This window comes from Salvelinus fontinalis, chromosome 18 (genome assembly GCF_029448725.1).
Source record: "Salvelinus fontinalis isolate EN_2023a chromosome 18, ASM2944872v1, whole genome shotgun sequence".
Taxonomy (NCBI): Eukaryota; Metazoa; Chordata; class Actinopteri; order Salmoniformes; family Salmonidae; genus Salvelinus; species Salvelinus fontinalis.
Genome location: NC_074682.1, coordinates 15,288,247 through 15,311,302, shown reverse-complemented (window position 1 = coordinate 15,311,302; position 23,056 = coordinate 15,288,247). Strand labels below are relative to the sequence as shown.

The window sequence follows — 23,056 nt, the reverse complement described above, 5'->3', positions numbered from 1 at the left end:
ACACAGACACATATTTTTATACCCATTTGGAGATTGTGGTGAAGAACTGAAGTGGCATGTCCTATATTGTCCGCTTGAATGATAATGTTTGGTAATATGCCATTGATGCCAAGACATACTGTATAGTAATTTCTGATGTCATAGTAAGAGCGCTTGCAGATCAATTTGTATGATTAACAGTTATTTTATTCACTCAGTGTTAGTCTAAAATTGATGTAACAAAAGCTATAACTGAACTTAAACCAAAGACCAACATGTCCTCATTACTGTTCACAGGTATCAAATGTAGAGGGAGAAGCCTGGTACTTTAACACTGGATACAGGAACCTTTGGTGGCCAGAATCATGATATCACAGTGCCACACATCACAGTTCTGTTGTCGGTTTGGTCCACTGTTTGGATGCCATGTAACAACATTGCTCAGGTTACTGTGGATGCTGTTTCTGGGTCTAAGTCCAGAGTCATGGGCTCAGCAGGGCACACAACCACACTCCATCAAGATCAAGGGGGACATCACCCTGGGTGGCCTGTTCCCAGTGCACTCCCGTGGGCCTGCCGGTGTGCCCTGTGGGGAGATCAAGAGGGAGAAGGGGATCCACCGAATGGAGGCCATGCTGTATGCGCTGGATCAGATCAACAGTGACCCTGACCTCCTGCCTAACATCACCCTGGGGGCCATGGTCCTGGACACCTGCTCCAGAGACACCTACGCTCTGGAGCAGTCACTCACCTTCGTCCAGGCCCTCATCCAGAAGGATAACTCAGACGTGCGCTGCTCCAACAATGAGCCACCCATTATTCGCAAACCAGAGAGGGTGGTGGGAGTAATCGGGGCATCAGGCAGCTCTGTGTCCATCATGGTGGCCAACGTGCTGAGACTCTTTGCGGTGAGACTCCTTCCTGTGCTGTGCATTTTTAGCCCCCCCTATACTATAATCCCATGCTGAATTCTCATCTTCACACACTTACATTTTCTTCATCAGAGTTAATATACAGTACCAGTCAAAAGTTTGGACACACCTCCTCATTCAAGGGTTTTTCTTAATTTAAAAAAATGTTTTACACTGTAAAATAGTAGTAACACAAAAAGTGTTAAACAGATCATCAAAATATATTTCAGATGTTTCAAAGTAGCCACCCTTTGTCTTGATGACAGCTTTGCACACCCTCAACCAGCTTCATGAGGTAGTTATCGGGAATGCATTTCAATTAACAGCTGTGCCTTAAAAGTTCAAAGTTCACCATTGTTACTATAATATTGTGATTCTTCCAGAGACCTGTCATGAAAGGTATTACGACAGCGTTTCCCTTTGAGAGTTTTCAGAGTGAAATGACAGTGTGTGTGTCATCCCTTTAATGCAAACAACGCAGTTATCACAACATGTAAGTTGTAATATGTTGGGGGGGTTTTTTGGGGGGGGGGGCTTAGCTTCCACAGTGATTTTACCCATGCAAGTTTGCACACGCCTACTCATTCAAGGGTTTTCTTTCTTTTTACAATTTTCTACATTGTAGAATAATAGTGAAGACACCAAAACTATGAAATAACACATAAGGAATCATGTAGTAACCAAAAAAGTGTTAAACAGATGAAAATATATTTTAGATTTTAGTTTCTTCAAAGTAGCCACCCTTCGTCTTGAAGACAGCTTTAAACACTCTTAGCATTCTCTCAACCAGCTTCATGAGGTAGTCACCTGTAATGAATTTGAATTAACAGGTGTGTCTTGTCAAAAGTTTATTTGTGGAATTTCTTTCCTTCATGCGTTTGAACCAATTATTTGTGCTGTGACAAGGTAGGGGTAGTATACAGAAGATAGACATATTTGGTAAAAGACCAAGTCCGTATTATGGCAAGAACAGCTCAAATAAGCAAAGAGAAACGACAGTCCATCATTACTTTAATGCAGGGGTGGGCAACTCTAGTCCTCGAGGGCCTGATTGGTGTCACACTTTTTCTCCATCCCTAGCAAACACAGCTGATTAATCAAATTGCATTCTAAACTGAAGATCATGATTAGGTGATTATTGGAGTCAGGTGTTTTAGCTGGGTCTGGGGCAAAACTGTGACACCATTCAGGCCCTCGAGGACTGGAATTGCCCATTCCTGCTTTAAGGCATGAATGTCAGTCAATCTGGAAAATGTCAACAACTTTTGAAAGTTTCTTCAAGTGCAGCAAAAACCATCAGGCACAATGATAAAACTGCCTATCGTGAGGCCCGCCACAGGAAAGGAAGACCAAGAGTTACCTCTGCTGCAGAGGATAAGTTCATTAGATTTACCAGCCTCAGAAATCAGCAATTTACTGCACCTCAATGCTGTCATCATGGCAAAGGGTGGCTACTTTGAAGAATCTCAAATATAAAATATATTTGGAATTGTTTATAACTTTTTTGGATACTACATGATTCCATATGTGTTATTTCATAGTTTTTATGTCTTCACTATTATTCAACAATGTAGAAAATAGTAAAAAATAAAGAAAAATACTTGAATGAGTAGGGGTGTCCAAACTTTTGACTGGTCCTGTAGTTTAGAGAACATTTAGAAACAACATTAAGAACATTAAGAAATATTAAGAAACAACAGTACTTCAGAATTTCAGTACTTCAGCATAATGTTTCCACATGGTTCTATTTAAAGTCATGTTCTCATTGTACCAAGAATGTTAAGAAATAATGTTCTTCTGTGGGAATTTCAGTACTTCAGCATAATGTTTCCTACAGGTTTCTTCATTCTTCTATTTTAAAGTCATGTTCTCAAATTGTTCAGAGAACGTTAAGAAAACTATCCATAAAAAAACACAAGAAAACTTTAATAACGTTCAGAGAACGTTCTAAGAATGTTATATAAAAACATATACATTCCTTTCTCAGGATCAACAAAACTCTGTCTATCCTCTAGTTTGAATAAACTAAAATAAACAGCTTTGCATGCGTAAGAAAACATGGCATGGTAGCTCCATTCTGGTGGTGCAGTGGACTAATTCCACAGATAGCGACCAGAAGATTATAGGTTTGAAACTCAATTATGCCGTTTCACAATAAAAAAGAAATGTGTTTGCAGGAAACGTATTATTTCGTTCCCCCAACCAATGTGAATCCAAAAACATATTTTCCCATAACTTCCAAAGAACCAAATGTGGTAAGACAATATTATGAAAAACATATGTGGCTTTTGGACACAAGTGACAAATGACACGTAAAAAAACCCCACAATATATATTTATATATCTTTCACATGAGTCAGACACGTGGTTTTAGGACATGTGAAGTTCCACATGGATTTTCACATGCAATCAAGTTAATCGTAGGATTTGCTGTGATTAATTAAGATTAATTGAAAATTCAGAGTTTGCTCATTGCGCTGTAATTTTAAGATGTAGTTTTTATATAAAAAGCATTAATCAATACTGACGTTTTTGTCCAAAGTAACGGTTAGCAAAATTAGGTAAATTGATATAGTACACATTCTTAACCTCAATGCCAATGCCATTGTTGTTTTTAGCTGTATAGATTATGTAAAAGTATATATTTACATTCAGTCCAATAGCAAACACTTTCACATATTTTCACATACACTGAACAAAAATATAAACGCAACATGTAAAGTGTTGGTCCCATGTTTCATGATCTGAAATAAAAGATCCCAGACATTTTTCATACACACAAAAAGCATATTTGTTTAAAACGTTGTACACAAATTTGTTTACATCCCTGTTAGTGAGCATTTCTCCTTTACCAAAATAATCCATCCACCTGACAGGTATGGCATATCAATAAGCTGAAGCATGATCATTACACAGGTGCATCTTGAGCTGGGGACAATAAAAGCCGCTTTATTATGTGCAATTTTGTCACACAACACAATGCCACAGATGTCTCAAGTTTTGAGGGAATGTGCGATTGGCATACTGACTGTCAACCATAGCTGTTGCCAGATAATTGCATGTTCATTTCTCTATCATAAGCCGCCTCTAAAGTAATTTTAGAGAATTTGGCAGTACGTCCAACCGGTCTCACAACAGCAGACCACGTGTAACTATGCCAGCCCAGGACCTCCACATTCAGCTTCTTCACTATTGGGATCATCTGAGACGAGCCACCTGGACAGCTGAAGAAACTGTGGGTTTGCACAACCAAAGAATTTCTGCACAAACTGTCAGAAACCATCTCAGGAAAGCTCATCTGCGTGCTTGTCATTGTCACCAGGGTCTTTACCTGACTGCAGTTCGGTATCATAACCAACTTCAGTGGGCAAATGCTCACCTTCGATGCACACTGGCACACTGGAGAAGTAGGCTCTTCTCGGATGAATCCCGGTTTCAACTGTATTGGGCAGATGGCTAACAGAATGTGTGGCGTCGTGTGGGCGAGAGGTTTGCTGATGTCAACGTTGTGAACAGAGTGCCCCATGGTGGTGGATTGGGTTGTGGTATGGGCAGGCATAAGCTACGGACAACAAACACAATTGCATTTTATCAATGTCAATTTGAATGCACAGAGATACTGTGACGAGATCCTGAGAACCATTGTCGTGCCGCCATTACCTCATGTTTCAGCATGATAATGTACGGCCTCATGTCGCAAGGATCTGTACACAATTGGCGCAAGTAAGATGGAGCCGAAGAGGATGGCTGCCGTTTCATGGGCTTTTAACCAACCGCGCAATTTTGTTCGTTTTTTCAAATTTTTTGTAACTTATTTTGTACATAATGTTGCTGCTACCGTCTATGACCAAAAAGAGCTTCTGGAAATCAGAACAGAGATTACTAACTTTGAACTGGACAAATAATTAATTTTTAATGAGTCGAACGAGAGGGATATACTCCAGACACTCGAACAGAACCTCATCCCCGTTATTCGCAGGAGAAAGAGACGGAAAAGATAGCGCGGAAAGAGATCGGGGTGCCTTGTGAGGATCCGCCAACGAGTGGCTAATCTGCCCTTGCCATCCGAACTACTGGCCAACGCACAATCGCTGGATAATAAATTGGATGAGCTAAAAGCATGTATATCCTACCAACGGGTCATAAAAAACTGTAATATCTTATTTTTCACCGAGTCATGGCTGAACAACGACATGATTAACATACAGCTGGTAGGTTACACACTGCATTGGCAGGATAGAACAGCAGCCTCTGGTAAGACTAGGGGTGCGGTCTATGTATATCTGTAAACAACAGCTGCTGCACGATATCTAAGGAAGTCTCAAGGTTTTGCTCGCCTGAGGTAGAGTATCTCATGATAAGCTGTAGACCACACCATCTGTATTTTTCGTAGCTGTCTACATACCACAACAGACCGATGCTGTCACTAAGACGCACTCAATGAGCTGTATACTGCCATAACCAAACAGGAAAATACTCATCCAGAGGCAGCGTTCCTAGTGGCCGGGGACTTTAATGCAGGGAAACTTTAATCTGTTTTGCCTAATTACTATCAGCATGTTAAATGTGCAACCGGAAGGGAAAAAACTCAAGACCACCTTTACTCCCCACAGAGACGCGTACAAAGCTCTCCCTCGCCCTCCATTTGGCAAATCTGACCATAATTCTATTCTCCTGATTCCTGCTTACAAGCAAAAGTTAAAACAGGAAGCACCAGTGGCTCGGTCAATAAAAAAGGGGTCAGATGAAGCAGATGTTAAGGTACAGGACTGTTTTGTTAGCACAGACTAGAATATGTTCCGGGATTCTTCCAATGGCATTGAGGAGTAATTCACATCAGTTACTGGCTTCATCAATAAGTGCATCGATGACGTCGTCCCCACAGTGACTGTACGTACATACCCCAACCAGAAGCCATGGATCACAGACAACATCCGCACTGAGCTAAAGGGTAGAGCTGCCGCTTTCAAGGAGCGGGACTCTAACACGGAAGAAGAAGAAATAATAAGAAATAAGAAATCCCGCTATGCCCTCCGACGAACCATCAAACAGGCAATGTGTCAATACAGGACTAAGATCGAATCATCAAATCAAATGTTATTGGTCACATACACGTGATTAGCAGATGTTATTGCGGGTGTCGCGAAATGTTTGTGCTTCTAGCTCCGACAGTGCAGTAATATCTAACAAGTAATATCTAACAAATTACACAACATATACCCAATACACACAAATCTAAGTAGGAATGAATTAATAAGAATATATACATATGGACGAGCGATGTCAGAGCGGAACGGACTAAGATACAGTAGAATAGTATAGAAAACAGCAGTATATACATATGAGATGAGTAATGCAAGATATGTAAACATTATTAAGTGACTAAGATATTGTAGAATAGTATAGAATACAGTATATACATATGAGATGAGTAATGTAACACATGTAAACATTATTAGTGACTAGTGTTCCATTCCTTAAAGTGGCCAGTGATTCCTAGTCTATGCCTATAGGCAGCAGCCTCTAATGTGCTAGTGATGGCTGTTTAACAGTCTGATGGCCTTGAGATAGAAGCTGTTTTTCAGTCTCTCAGTCCCAGCTTTGATGCACCTGTACTGACCTCGCCACTGTCTGTGTGGGTGGTCCATTTCAGTTTGTCAGTGATGTGTACGCCAAGGAACTTGAAGCTTTTCACCTTCTCCACCTCAGTCCCGTAGATGTAGATAGGGGGGAGCACCCTCTGCTGTTTCCTAAAGTCCCCGATCATCTCCTTTGTTTTGTTGACGTTGAGTGAGAGGTTGTTTTCCTGGCACCACACTCCCAGAGCCCTCACCTCCTTCCTGTAGGCTGTCTTGTCATCGTTGGTAATCAAGCCCACTACTGTTGTGTCATCTGCAAACTTGATGATTGAGATGGAGGCGTGCTTGGCCACGCAGTCATGGGTGAACAGGGAGTACAGGAGGGGGCTAAGCACGCACCCTTGTGGGGCCCCAGTGTTGAGGATCAGCGGAATGGAGGTGATGTTTCCTACCTTCATCACCTGTCGGTGGCCCGACAGGAACTCCAGGACCCAGTCGCACAGGATGGGGTTCAGACCCAGGGCCTCTTAGTGATGAGCTTGAGGGTACTATGGTGTTGAACGCTGAGCTATAGTCAATAAACAGCATTCTTACGTAGGTATTCCTCTTGTCCAGGTGGGATAGGGCAGTGTGCAGAGTGATGGCGATTGGATAGTCTGTGGATCTATTGGGGCAGTAAGCAAATTGAAGTGAGTCTAGGGTGGCAGGTAAGGTAGAGGTGATATGATCCTTGACTAGTCTATCAAAGCACTTTATGTTGACAGAGGTGAGTGCTACGGGGCGATAGTTATTAAGGTAATTTACCTTTGCCTTCTTGGGCACAGGAACAATGGTGGTCATATTGAAGCATGTGGGGACAGCAGACTGGGATAGGGAGAGATTGAATATGCCCGTAAACACACTAACCAGCTGGTCTGCTCATGCTCTGAGGACGCGGCTAGGGATGCCGTCTGGGCCACCAGCCTTGCGAGGGTTAATACGTTTAAAACTTCTTCGGGATTGGTGTCCCTGCCACGGGACGGTTGATCTAACGTAGGCTAATGTGATTAGCATGTGGTTGTCAGTAACAAGAACATTTCCCAGGACATAGACATATCTAATATTGGCAGAAAGCTTACATTCTTGTTAATATAACTGCACTGTCCAATTTACAGTAGCTATTACAGTGAAAGAATACCATGCTATTGTTTGAGGAGAGTGCACAACTTTAAACATGAACAGATATTATTAATCAAATTAGGCACATTTGGGCAGTCTTTTTAAAATTTTGAACAGAAATGCAATGGTTCATTGGATCAGTCTAAAACTTTGCACATACACTGATGCCATATAGTGGCCAAAATCTAAATTGCACTTGGGCTGGAGTAATACATTATGGCCTTTCTCTTGTATTTCAAAGATGAAATACAAAAAAATACAAATAAAACGGTTGTTTTTTTCTTTGTTTTATCTTCTACCGGATCTATTGTGTTATATTCTGCTACATTACATTCACATGTCCATAAACGTCAAAGTGTTTCCTTTCAAATGGTACCAATAATATGCATATCCTTACTTCAGGGCTTGAGCTATAGGCAGTTAGATTTGGGTATGTCATTTGAGGTGAAAATTGAAAAAAAGGGTTGTTTCCTTATCCTTTAGAATTGTTAAATGTTTTACTCACGTTGGCCACGGACAAGGAGAGCCCACAGTCCTTGGTAGCGAGCCGCGTCGGTGGCAATGTGTCATCCTCAAAGTGTGCGAAGAATGTGTTTAGCCTGTTCGGAAGCAAGACGTCGGTCTCTGCGACGTGGCTGGTTTTGCTTTTGTAGTCCGTGATTGTCTGTAGTCCCTGCCACATACGTCTCATGTCTGAGCCATTGAATTGTGACTCAATTTTATCTCTATACTGACGTTTAGCTTGTTTGATTACATTGTGTAGTGAATAACTATACTGTTATATTCCGCCATATTACCAGTCGCCTTGCCATGGTTAAATGTGGTGATTCGCGCTTTCAGTTTCGCACGAATGTTACCATCTATCCACTGTTTCTGGTTAGGGTAGGTTTTAATAGTCACAGTGGGTACTACATCTCCTATACACTTCCTTATGAACTCAGTCACCGTATCCGTGTGTGCGTCTAGATAATTTTTGCAAGCTACCTGGGACATATCCCAGTCCACGTGATCAAAACAATCCTGAAGAGTGGATTCAGGTTGGTCAGGCCAGTGTTGAATAGTACGAAGCACGGGCACTTCCTGTAAGTTTCTGCCTATAGAACGGGAGGAGCAAGATGGAGTCGTGGTCAGATTTTCCAAAGGGAGGGCGGGGGAGGGCCTTGTAAGCATTCCGGAAGTTTGAATAGCAATGGTCGAGAGTCTTAGTAGCGCGAGAAAGACAGTCAATATTTTGATAGAGCTTCGGCAGCCTAGCCCTCAGATTTGCTTTGTTAAAATCCCCTGCTACAATAAATGCAGCCTCAGGATATGTGGTTTCCATTTTGCATAAAGTCCAGTGAAGTTCTTTGAGGGCCGTCAAGGTTTCGGCCTGAGGTACGATGTAAACGGCCGTGGTGATGATGGAGGAGAATTCTCTTGGGAGATAATATGGTCGGCATTTAATTGTGAGGTATTCTAGGTCGGGTGGATAAAATGACTTGAGTTCCTGTATGTTCCTAGAATCACACCATGAGTCGTTAATCATGAAACACACCCCTCCACCCTTCTGCTTCCCGGAAAAATATTTATTCCTGTCTGAGCGATGTACTGAGAATCCTGCTGGCTTTACCGACTCCGACAGAGTATCCCAAGAGAGCCATGTTTCCGTGAAACAAAGTATGTTACAGGCCCCGATGTCTCTCTGGAAAGAAATCCTTGTTCTAAGCTCATCAACTTTGTTATCCAAAGACTGAACATTGGGAGTAATATACTCGGAAGCGGTGGGTGGTATGCGCGAACCAGCAGGTCGCCTCGAGTGCCTCTCCACTGCCGGTGATGTTTTGGGTCGGCCTCTGGAATAAGTTAAATTGCTCTGGAGAGAGTGAACAAAGAATCTTCTCCATGGAAGTTGTATTCCTGGTCATAATGCTGGTAGTTCTGGTGAGTTACCGCCGCTCTAATATCCAATAGTTCCTCCCAGATGTATATAAAGACATAAAACATTTCCTGAGCTAATAGTGTAAAAAATAGTACAAAAAAAAACAAAACACTGCAAAGTTTTCTAAGAGCTAGTCGCTATGCTGCCATCTCCGTCGGCGTCATCATACTACACCGGCTCCGACCCCCGTCGGATGTTTCTGGATTTGCAAACAATTACAGACTAGAAAGGGAAGCACAGACGAGAGCTGTCCAGTGACAGGAGCCTACCAGACGAGCTAAATTACTTTTATGCTCGCTTCGAGGCAAGTAACACTGAAGCATGCATGAGAGGACCAGCTGTTCCGGAAGACTGTCTGGTCCCGCTCTCCACAGCCGATGTGAGTGAGACCTTAAAACAGGTCAACATTCACAAGGCCGCAGGGCCAGACGAATTACCAGGATGTGTACTCCGAGCATGCACTGACCAACTGGCAAGTGTCTTCACTGACATTTTCAACCTCTTCCTGTCTGAGTCGGTAATACCAACTTGTTTCAAGCAGACCACCATAGTCCCTGTGCCCAAGAACACTAAAGTAACCTGCCTAAATGACTCCCGACCCGTAGTACTCATGTCTGTAACCATAAAGTGCTATGAAAGGCTGGTCATGGCTCACATCAACACCATTATCCCAGAAACCCTAAACCCACTCCAATTTGCACACCGCCCCAACAGATCCACAGAGGATGCAATCTCTATTGCACTCCACACTGCCCTTTCAAACCTAGACAAAAGGAACACCTATGTGAGAATGCTATTCATTGACTACAGCTCAGTATTCAGCACCATAGTGCCCTCAAAGCTCATCACTAAGCTAAGGATCCTGGGACTAACCACCTCCCTCTGCAACTGGATCCTGGACTTCATGATGGGCCGCCCCCAGGTGGTAAGGGTAGGTAACTACACATCCGCCATGCTGATCTTTAACACGGGGGCCCCTCAGGGGTGCATGATCAGTTCCCTCCTGTACTCCCTGTTCACTCATGACTGCACGGCCAGACACGACTCCAACACCATCATTAAGTTTGCCGATGTCACCAACAATGACGAGACAGCATATAGAGAGGAGGTCAGATACCTGGCCATGTGGTGCAAGGACAACAACCTCTCCCTCAACGTGATCAAGACTAAGGAGATGATTGTGGACTACAGGAAAAGGAGGACTGAGCATGCCCCCATTCTCATTGACGGGGCTGTAGTGGAGCAGATTGAGAGCTTCAAGTACCTTGGTGTCCACATCACCAACAAACGAACATGTTCCAAGCACACCAAGACAGTTGTGAGGAGGGCACAACAAAACCTATTCCCCCTCAGGAGACTGAAAAGATTTGACATGGGTCCTCAGATCCTCAAAAAGTTCTACAGCTGCACCATCGAGAGCATCCTGATTGGTTGCATCACTGCCTGGTATGGCAACTGCTCGGCCTCCGACTGCAAGGCACTACAGAGTGTAGTGCATACGGCCCAGTACATCACTGGAGGCAAGCTTCCAGCCATCCAGGACCTCTATACCAGGCGGTGTCAGAGGAAGGCCCTAAAAGACTCCAACCACCCTAGTCATAGACTGTTCTCTCTGCTACCGCACGGCAAGCGATACCGGAGCGCCAAGTCTAGGTCCAAGAGGCTTCTTAACAGCTTCTATCCCGAAGCCATAAGACTGCTGAACATCTAATTAAATGGCTACCTAGAATACTTGCATTGCCCCCCCCTCTTTTACGCTGCTGCTACTTTCTGTTATTATCTATGCATAAGTCACTTTAATAACTCTACCCACATGTATATATTACCTCAATTACCTCGACTGACCGGTGCCCCCGCACATGACTCTGTACCAGTACCCTCTGTGTATAGCCTCGCTATTGTTATTTTACTGGTGCTCTTTAATTATTTGTTACTTTATACATTTTTCGTGTGATATTTTTCTTAAAACTGCATTGTTGGTTAAGGGTTTGAAAGTAAGCATTTCACTAGGTGTAGTAAGGTCTACACCTGTTGTATTCAGTGCATGTGACAAATACAATTATTTGATTTGATTTGAAACCACTCAAAATATATTTCAGATTCTTCAAAGTAGCCACCCTTTGCCTTGATGAAAGCTTTGCACACTCTTGGCATTCTCTCAACCAGCTTCACCTGGAATGCTTTTCTAACAGTCTTGAAGGAGTTCCCACATATGTTGAGCACTCGTTGGCTGCTTTTCCTTCACTCTGCGGTCTAACTCATCCCAAACCATCTCAATTGGGTTGAGGTCGGGTGATTGTGGAGGCCAGGTCATCTGATGCAGCACTCCATCACTATCCTTCTTTGTCAAATAGCCCTTACACAGCCTGGAGGTGTGTTTTGGGTCATTGTCCTGTTGAAAAACAAATGATAGTCTCACTAAGCGCAAACCAGACGGGATGGCGTATCGCTGCAGAATGCTGTGGTAGCCATGCTGGTTAAGTGTGCCTTGAATTCTAAATAAATCACTGACAGTGTCACCAGCAAAGCACTCCCACACCACCACACCTCCCCCTCCATGCTTCATGGCGGGATCCACACATGCAGAGATCATCCATTCATCCACTCTGCGTCTCACAAACACACGGCGGTTGGAATCAAAAATCTCACATTTTCATCAGTCTAATTTCCATTGCTCGTTTTTCTTGGACCAAGCAAGTCCTTCTTCTTAGCAAGATGGCGCCGACAGAGAGGGTCGTCTCACTTCTAGTCCTTAGGAAACTATGCAGTATTTCTTTTTTTATGTATTATTTCTTGCATTGTTAGCCCAGAAAATCTTAAGTATTATTACATACCGCCGGGAAGAACTATTGGATATCAGAGCGACGTCAACTTACCAGCACTACGACCAGCAATATGACTTTCCTGAAGCGGATCCTTTGTTCAAACCACCTAAGGCATTCAAAATGTTTCCAGAGGCTGACCCAAAACAACGTTGCCGCAGGAGAGGTAGACGGAGCGGCCTTCTGGTCAGATTCGGAGACGCGCACACCACCCACCACTTCCGAGTTTCTAACTCCCTAATGTCCAGTTTCTTGATAACAAGGTAGACGAAATTAGGGCTAGGGTTGCTTTCCAGAGAGACATCCGGGACTCTTTGGGGACATGCTGTCGGAGTCGGTACAGCCCCCGGGATTCTTTGTGCGTCGCGCCGACAGGAATAAACATCTCTCAGGGAAGAAGGGCGGGGGTGTTTGTTTCATGATTAACGACCCATGGTGTAATTGTAACATCATACAGTACAGGAACTCAAGTCGTTCTGTTTACCGGACCTAGAATTCCTCACAATCAAATGCCGTCCGTATTATCTCCCAAGAGAATTCTCATCGGTTATTGTCACTGCGGTGTATATCCCCTCCCAAGCAAACACCACGACGGCCCTCAAGGAACTCCACTGGACTCTATGCAAACTGGAAACCATGTATCCGGAGGCTGCTTTTATTGTAGCTGGGGATTTTAACAAAGCAAATTTGAGAACAAGCTTACCTAAATTCTATCAGCATATCGATTGTATTACCCGGGCTGGCAAAACACTGGATCACTGCTCCTCTAACTTCCGCGATGCATACAAGGCCCTCCCTCGCCCTCCGCTCGGCAAATCCGACCACGACTCCATTTTGCTTCTCGCCTCCTATAGGCAGAAACTCAAACAGGATGTACCCGTGACTAGGACCATTCAACGCTGGTCTAACCAATCGGAATCCACGCTTCAAGATTGTTTTGATCACGCAGACTGGGACATGTTCCAGATAGCCTCAGAAAATAATATAGATTTATACGCTGATTCAGTGAGTGAGATTATAAGGAAGTGCATAGGAGATGTTGTTCCCACTGTGACTATTAAAACATGGCCGAATACAAACAGTATAGTTATTCCCTCCGCAAGGCAATCAAACAAGCGAAACGTCAGAATAGGGACAAAGTTGAGTCGCAATTCAACGGCTCAGACACGAGACCTATGTGTCAGGGTCTACAGGCAATCACGGACTACGAAAAGAAAACCGCCACGTCACGGACACCGACATCTTGCTTCCAGAGAAACTAAACACCTTCTTTGCCCGCCTTGAGGATAATACAATGCCACCGACGCGGCCCACTACCAAGGACTGTGCCCTCCCCCTCTCCTTCTCCATGGCCAACGTAAGACATTTAAATGTGTTAACCCTCGCAAGACTGTGGCCCAGACCGCATTCCTAGCCGCGTCCTCAGAGAATGCGCAGACCAGCTCGCTGGTGTGTTTACGGACATATTCAATCTCTCCCTATCCCAGTCTGCTGTCCCCACATGCTGTCAGTCTGCCCCCAGTCTGCTGTCCCCTCACAAACTTCTACAGATTCACAATTGAGAGCATCCTGTCGGGCTGTATCCCCGCCTGGTACGGCAACTGCACCGCCCACAACCACAGGGCTCTCCAGAGGGTGGTGCAGTCTGCCCAACGCATCACCGGGGGCAAACTACCTGCCCTCCAGGACACCTACAGCACACAATGTCACAGGAAGGTCAAAAAGATCATCAAGGACATCAACCACCCGAGCCACTGCCTGTTCACCCCATTACCATCCAGAAGGCGAGGTCAGTACAGGTGCAACAAACCTGGGGCCGAGAGACTGAAAAATAGTTTCTATCTCATGACCATCAGACTGTTAACAGCCATCACTAACACAGAGAGGCTGCTGCCTACATACAGACTTGAAATCATTGGCCACTCTAACAAATGGATCACCAGTCACTTTATTAATGTCACTTTAATAATGTTTACATATCTTGCACTACTCATCCCAGATGTATATACTGATTTTATACCAGCTGTTGCATCTTGTCTATGGCGGTCGGTCATGGCCCATCCATATATTTATATGTACATATTCTTATTCCATCCCTTTACTGAGATTTGTGTGCATTAGGTAGTTGTTGTGGAATTATTAAATTACTTGTTAGTTATTGCTGCATTGTAGTAGTGGGTTCTTTGCAGCAATTCGATCATGAAGGCCTGATTCACACAGACTGTTAATTTTTTTATTTTATTTAACCTTGATTTAACTAGGCGAGTCAGATAAGAACAAATTCTTATTTACAATGACGGCCTACCAAAAGGCAAAAGGCCTCTTGTGGAGTTGTGGGCTGGGATTAAAAATAAAAATAAATTAAATTAAAATATGACAAACCCATTTCACGACAAGAGAGACAACACAACACTACATAAAGAGAGACCTAAGACAACAACATAGCATGGCAGCGACACATGACATCACAGTATGGTAGAAACACAACATGACAACAACATGATAGCAACACAACACGGCAGCACCACAACATGGTAGCAGCACAAAACATGGTACAAACATTATTGGGCACAGACGACAGCACAAAGGGAAAGAAGGTGGAGACAACAATACATCACACAAAGCAGCCACAACTGTCAATAAGAGTGTCCACGATTGAGTATGAATGAAGAGATTGAGATAAAACTTTCCAGTTTGAGTGTTTGTTGCAGCTCGTTCCAGTCACTAGCTGCAGCGAACTGAAAAGACAAGCTACCCAAGGATGTGTGTGCTTTAGGGACCTTTAACAGAATGTGACTGGCAGAACGGGTGTCACCCGATATGGATGAAAATACCCTCAAATCAAAGCTGACAGTCTGAACTTTAACCTCATAGTCATCGTATAAATTCTAATCCAATGTACTGGAGTACAGACCCAAAACAACAAACAAATTTGTCATTGTCCCAGGAGGCTCACAGTTCATAAACACAATGTGGTCCTGTTAAACCACCCCTTTTTCTCATGTTAGCCCAACTTACAGTATATTAGGTTGCCTTGGACCAGAAAGGACACATTTACGTCTGCATCAATGCCATATCGCTGACTCTACCTTTAAAAGTGACATTTAAATAAACAAATTCCAGAAAGTTATTTCAGTCTTAGCCTCTCCCCTGGGTGAAACAGTGGGAGTTCCCATTAGATCTGTCACGTTCTGACCTTAGTTCTTTTGTTATTTCTTTGTTTTAGTGTGGTCAAGACGTGAGTTGGGTGGGTTATCTATGTTTGTTTTTCTATGTTGGTTTTTTCGTTTGGCCTGGTATGATTCTCAATCAGAGGCAGGTGTCGTTAGTTGTCTCTGATTGAGAATCATACTTAGGTAGCCTTTTTCCACCTGGATTTCGTGGGTGGTTATTTTCCGTGTCAGTGTTTGTTCCACACGGAACTGTTTCGGTTTGTATTTCACTTATCATTTATTGTTTTGTTTCAGTGTTCGTTCGTTATTAAAGAAAATGAACACGTACCACGCTGCACATTGGTCCTCCTATCTTTCTCCCAACGAAGATCGTTACAAGATCTGAGAACCTGTTTTGTACTGTATTACTAGGCACCGCTCTACATGCTCTCGTTTAAACCTGGGGTGGCATCGGTAGTCAACACACATCCCTCTACAGCTAAATATATACACTCAGTTGACAGTTTATTGTCCACACCCATCTAGTAGCGGGTCGGACCTGCCTTTGCCTCCAGAACAGCCTGAATTCTTTGGTCCATGGATTCTACAAGGTGTGGCATTCAAATGTTGCTCAATTTGTATCAAGGGACCTACGCGTGCCAGGAAAACATTCCCCACACCATTTCACTACCGTACCATAGACACCAGGCTGGATGGGGCCATGGACTCATGCTGCTTATACCAAATACTGACTTTGCCATCAGCATGACACAACAGGAACCGGGATTCGTTGGACCAGAAAATGTTTTTCCACTCCTCAATTGTCCAATGTTGGTGATCGCGCGCCCACTGGAGCCGCTTCTTCTTGTTTTTAGCTGATAGGAGTGGAACCCAGTGTGGTCTTCCGCTGCAATAGCCCAACCATGATAAGGACCGACAAGTTGTGCTTTCCGAAATGCCGTTCTGCACACCACTGTTGTACTGCAACGTTATTTGCCTGTTTGTGGCCCTCCTGTTTGCTTGCATGATTCCTGCCATTCTACTTTGACCTCTCTCACCCGCAAGCTGTTTTCACCCAAAGGACTGCCGCTGACTGGATGTTTTTTGTTTGTCACCACATTCTTGGTAAATCCTAGACACTGTCGTGCTTGAAAAGCCCAGGAGGCCGTCCGTTTCTTAGATACTGGAACCGGCATGCCTGGCACCAACGATCATATCATGCTCAAAGTCTCTTAGGTCACTCGTTTTGCCCATTCAATCGAACAGTAATGGAATGCATCGATGCCTGTCTGCCTGCTTTATATAGCAAGTCACAGGGATGGTGTACTTAATGAACTGGCCAAATTCAATAAAATACCACAGAGAACATGTAGTTCAGACCTGGCAGAGTACACAACTTATGATGTTGGAACTGGCACCTAGATCAAAATCAATGAAAGAAAATGTATAAATATATTTGTAATTCTTGCCATTTTGACCAACTGTCAACACAGGAATAACAACACAACATAGCTCACACAGATGTTTATGTAAATGATTAATGAGATACACAGAATGAAACAGCATGGGAATGGCAATATTTTTGGGGCGGTATTAGCAATACATTCAACTACAAGTGCCATATAATACTAACCTAGAGACAGCAGTCAGGATTTATTAAATGACATCAGGAAAGGGTAACACAACATGTAGGCAACATGTAATTAATGAATCATTAGTTCATGATAAAACCGTTTCAATCAATGTACTTTTTTCACCGTTTTTAGTCGACCTTGTGAGGGATTGTTCTGGTGGTTTCCTTTTGATTAACACCTTGTCAAACAGACAGCCTCTTATGTAATTGTGTGTTTTCCTGTCAGTGTGGAGACAGTTCTAGACACAACATGGACCAAAGCTGCAGCCACCTCTTTCAGTTCAGCTCGAGTTAGTGGTGAGGCATCCACCAGGCTCACTCATGCAAAATAGTAACAAAAAAAATCAGTACGTGTCAACACAGTGATAATGAGAGCATCAACATGTTTTGCAATATTTTCCAGACTTAACAAAAGTTGTGGGTCTACCTAAAAGTTGGCAACAGTAGTTAGACAAATGTAAAATGATCAACATGGTAACTGGGTGATTCTGCAACATCGGGCACTTTGGCCCTGCAAGATTTCAGAAATTAAAACTTATTGAAACACCAATTTACCAGTTTTATAATTGTCTTTGATTTGTCTAGAAACAATATCTGATAATGGCTGCGATCATACTATTCAGGAATTTATATATTTTTGTAGTTTTTCCCCATACAGCCATGGACAAATGTCAATTCCATCATGTCATTAAACATCCATTTTAGTTGAAAATGAAATATCATACAATTTATTTAGAACACATTTCTTATACATTTGTACATGAACTTGTATTGAATATTATTTTAAGTGATGTTTAAGGTTTTCCTAATAGTAATAATACAACATAACCCCTGAATGTATGAACTTGCCTTGGTGACAGCTGAAAGGTTTATTTATCATGAAAAATAAAATATTTCCACCCAACCTTTTTGTGAGATTATGATATCTACCACCTATCTAAAACAAACCAATCAATGTAAATTATACATACTATACTAATTTACCCAGAAAATATGGGTGTGGTGGAAATGACATCTACAGTATGTTAAAACAAAACGAATGAAAACAATATTTTATTGCAAACATTTTGAACAACAACCATTGTTAAACATTTAATTGATTCAAGATTAATATAAGACAAAGTAAGATTCCAGAAAAAGCCGATGGGCAAAGCTCAAGGAAGTAGGCCAGTGTTTCTGAGTGATGGGCCCAGATAGCTGAGGGGTCATGCCGCATAGAAGAGCTCAGTGAGCAAAGTGAAACTGTATCATTTGTGGTATATCCAAAACAGGTGCGGAGGGTCACCTGCTTGTGAGAATCACCAACGTGAACTGCCTGGATTTCACTGGTGTATTTACACAAGTGGTTCTCTGCAAAGTCAATATGCACAATGATCTCCTCTTTATTGGTGTCGAATATTGTACACGTGTTTCCCAAAGCTCTCTTTCATTCCCTTGGAGAAGTCCTCCAGTAGAATATGCAGTGTGCCACACATTTTATTTTACTGTCAAATGTACAGTGAACTTCTCCATGTTTCCCTCTTTGTTTGTCTTCTCTCTCTCTTCCGCTTTGTTTTTCCACCTAAACCAGCATGTCTGCTCACCAGCATCAAAGTCAGATGTTTAAGCTCTTTTGCTTGGCAAAGGGAGTACTCTGTGTACATGCACTCTTTCTTTAGGTCCTCACAGCAGAAAGACTCAATAAGGTTCCCAATGTTGTTGCAGCTGATCACATTGTGATACTGTCGTTTGTCCACGATGAACTGGAGGTTGACGTGGATTTTGCAGAGGCATGTGTCCCTATCCTGGACTGTTGGCTTGACAACCCAAATTCTTCTTTTGAAGAATTCATAGTAGGACATTTTAATCTCTGAATATTCCCTCTTAAACTTCTGATAAAGGTTCTGAATTGTACCATTCAAGAAGCACTTCTTTTTCTTCTTGTTCCTCGTTAGTGTGTCCTTTTTCCTGGTTGTTGCTCTGTTGTCATCACGTTCATAGAATCTAGTGATTTTGTCTTCTGTGGCTGTGATAATTCTGTTACACTGCTTTTTAATGGAGTATTGAAGACTTGTTGGCCTGTTTCCCTTTTCCCTCATTCTCTGTTTGTGGCTTTGACCAGGCCATACTTTCTCTGGATGTAGCCTCTGAGCATTTTTGAAGCCACTTGTTTGTCCTTGGCACTGAACATGTTTTGATACTTTTGCTTTAACTCTGCAATGATGGAATCTTGAAACAATTAAATCTTTCTCAAGTTATTCAGAGTTCCCTTCATTTGCTGTTTTGTCTTTGTCTTTGGGGAATAGCTTTTTTTGTATTTCTCAGCTTTCCGTAAAGCATTATCAAGTTTGACATTTGTCATGCAAAGATCTCTGTATGTTTTTGAGCGACCTCTTCCAACCTTTTTCCTTCCTGCGAGTATTCGACTTTTCATTCCTCTTGCAGACAATGAGGAAGGGGTATCAGGGCATGCATCGGGGTAGGTAAGTTAGGGGCAGTTATGTTGACCTCTGGCTGCAAGTCATCTGGCGACTGAGGTGGTGTGTTGCCTGATAGGTAGGTCTCCATTGCAACTTTCATCTTTAAAGCCTGTCTTCTATTCCATTGGTTGCATTTTCAGTTTTCTTCGCTTGCTTCTTTGTTCTCGCTTTGTAAGCTCAGAGATAGATTTCACTTCTCCCTTCTCTTTTTTCTTCCAGTATCTCTTCCTGTATTTTTGCAGATGTTCCTGGTATCATATAGGATCCTTTTTTATTTTGTTTCTATGTCTGTGCTGTTTTATGTGGCATCTTCTAATTAATTTAAAACATGATTAAATAAGCCTAAAGTAAATAACATAATGGATCATTTGCACCACGTTCTGTCATTTCCACCACAGTTAAGTTTGTGACGGAAATGACTGTGGTGGAAATTATGCTTAATACAGTTTTTGGAGCAAAATGACCGGCCTGTTTAACATGGTTTGGCTAGTATTACAACTAGCATATCGTTTAGAATAAATACATAAAATATACAAAATTCTACCACAAATGAAAGAAATTATAGGCTGGTTGGAAATGTCTGACAAAAAGAATATTCTCTACACAAGCAAACGTCTGAACATCACATCTGGAACAAATGTCCGCTGCAGCCATGTGCTTCAGTGTCACATTAAGTTTCCATGGTAACATGCTCTTAAAAAAAGTTTCTTAATGAGCTATTTGTCCTCAGTGGTGGAAATGACACCACTACCAAAGGACAGGTATATTTTGTGTGAAAAAATATATAAAGGGCATACTCAAAATAAATATTGATATAGATTTTATGCCATTGACTCTTTCTATAGTAGATCACATTATATAATGTGTAATTAGTAATGTCTTCTCATAGAAAAACATAGTAGAAGCTCAAATGTCTGGGTCAGGGACAAGAGCAAAACAGTGAAATGTAGGTATAAAATGGATCTGAGAAGTAGCTAAAATACTTGATAGAAAGGTGTTAAAAAAGTCTGGGGTGATTGTTGTGTGAACTTAACATATACAGTACCAGTCAAATGTTTGGACACACGTACTCATTCAAGGGTTTTTCTTTATTTTTACTATTTTCTACATTGTAGAATAATTGTGAAGACATCAAAACCATGAAATAACACATATGGAATCATGTAGTAACCAAACAAGTGTTAAATAAGTGTCACGTTCTGACCCTAGTTATTGTGTTAATCCTTTGTTTTGTTGGTCAGGACGTGAGCTGGGTGGGCATTTCTATGTGTTGTGTTTCTATGTTGGGTTTATGGGTTGCCTGGTATGGCTCTCAATTAGAGGCAGGTGTTTGGCGTTTCCTCTGATTGAGAGTCATATTAAGGTAGGTTGTTCTCACTGTTTGTGTCTGTGTTTATTGCACCACACGGTACTGTCTCGTCTCGTTCGTTTTTTTCCCTGTTCATTGCGGGCTTCGTTATATGTAGTTTGCATGTTCAGGTCAGTCTACGTTGTTTGTTTGTTATTTTGTAAACATTCAAGTATAGTTCGTGTCAGTGTTCGTCGTGTCTAATAAATTCATTATGTCTACATACCTCGCTGCACATTGGTCTTCCGATCCCTCTCTCCTCTCCTCGTCCGAGGAGGAAGAATATTACGACAATCGTTACAATAAGTCAATATTTTTTTTTTTCATCCCATCTGGTTTGCTCTTAGTGGGACTGTCATTTGTTTTTCAACAGGACAATGACCCAAAACACACCTCCAGGCTGTGTAAGGGCTATTTGACAAAGGATAGTGATGGAGTGCTACATCAGATGACCTGGCCTCCACAATCACCTGACCTCAATCCAATTAAGATGGTTTGGGATGAGTTGGACCGCAGAGTGAAGGAAAAGCAGCCAACAAGTGCTCAGCATATGTGGGAACTCCTTCAAGCTGATTGAGAGAATGCCAAGAGTGTGCAAAGCTGTCATCAAGGCAAAGGGTGGTTACTTTGAAGAATCTAAAATATATATTGACTGACTTTTTTTGGTTAGTACATGATTCCATATGTGTTATTTCATGGTTTTGATGTCTTCACAATTATTCTGCAATGTAGAAAATAGGAAAAATAAAGAAAACCCCTTGAATGAGTAGGTGTGTCCAAACTTTTGACTGTCCAAAAATCCTCAACATTTACTTCGAGGACATAGAAGTAAAGTTGAAGTTGCTAGTCGTAGTTGCAGAAACACCCAACTAAAGTTGTGATCACTGTAAAGTTATCTCGTACCCCAATATTGGAAAAATACATGCTGAATTGAATGGTAAACTGCCTTGCCTCGTCGGTGGTTTATCAAATTATGTTTTGACATTGAACATTTATGAATTGGAAACATTAGAACAAATAACACATTTTAACATAGCAAAGAGCCAACTGGCTACATGGACAGACTGGAATACAAATAACTAGGCTAGATGAGTAGGGTCTATCTGCGGACCGCAGACAGGGGTACACGGCATGTGGGTCGGAATGTGTAGTGATGATCAACTACACACCGTGCCCGCCAAGTAGTGCCAAGTAAGAGTTGGGTTCAGTAGGGTCTGGCTCAAGCACATATGTGTACTAGCGAGTGTTGTACTAGCTAGATATCAAGTGTTGTATTGTAAGCTAGTGTGTTACTAGCTAGCTAACCAAACCCAATTTAACTAGCAAGTGTTGTATTGTGCTATCTAGACAAACCCAACTAGCTGGTGTTGCATTGTGCTAGCTAGCTAGTGTGTACTAGCTAGCTAGCCAAACCCAACTAGCTAGTGCTGTATTGTGCTAGCTAGATAGCTGGTGTGTATTAGCTAACTAGCTAACCAAACCAGTATGATTGTTAGCTAGCATACTAGCTAGCCCAACTGCTACAACCAAAACAAATGTTTGAAAGAATAACAATCGAATTTGATCTGAAAGAAAGTCTTAAACAATAGTCCAAAACAACATATAAGCCTATAAAAAAAAAAATATATATATATATATTATGAAATGTAAAGGCAAAATGCAAATCCCTGCGGAATCCGTCCAGATCTGGTTACACTTCCACGTCCATTTGAGCAGTGGCTCTCTCTGACTGAGACGTCCTTGCATCCCGCGCAACATCCACTCGTGGGCTCCAAGACAGAATGTATAGTGCAGGGGCAGTCCACGAGTGGGGCAGTCCACGAGTGGATGTTGAACTGAATTCAACATCCATTCGAGGGTTCCTCCTGTTGGGTCCGCCCAGTTGCTTGCTATACTGTCCATCTAGGTGCTCTAAACAGTCTGGCCCCGTACAACTCAGAGTTATAGCTGACTATATTATTTTACATTAACCTAAACATGATGGAATTCATTGCTGAATTAACTCAGAAACCACACTTGTGTGGAAACACCTGTGGTTTCAATATACTTTCTATCCCTCATTTACTCAAGTGATTCCTTTATTTTGGCATTTCCCAG

At 42.3% G+C, this 23,056-nt stretch overlaps 1 protein-coding gene across 1 annotated transcript in view; it reads left to right on the top strand.

Annotated features, from left to right (window-relative positions):
• The first annotated feature begins 328 nt into the window (after positions 1–328).
• Positions 329–23,056, top strand: part of LOC129815033 (metabotropic glutamate receptor 6-like) — a 35,705-nt gene continuing 12,977 nt past the window's right edge. Inside the window, exon 1 of the mRNA XM_055868318.1 lies at positions 329–887. Within this exon, the coding sequence (XP_055724293.1) occupies positions 345–887 (543 nt within the window). The 5' untranslated portion in view covers positions 329–344. The remainder of the gene's footprint in view (positions 888–23,056) is intronic.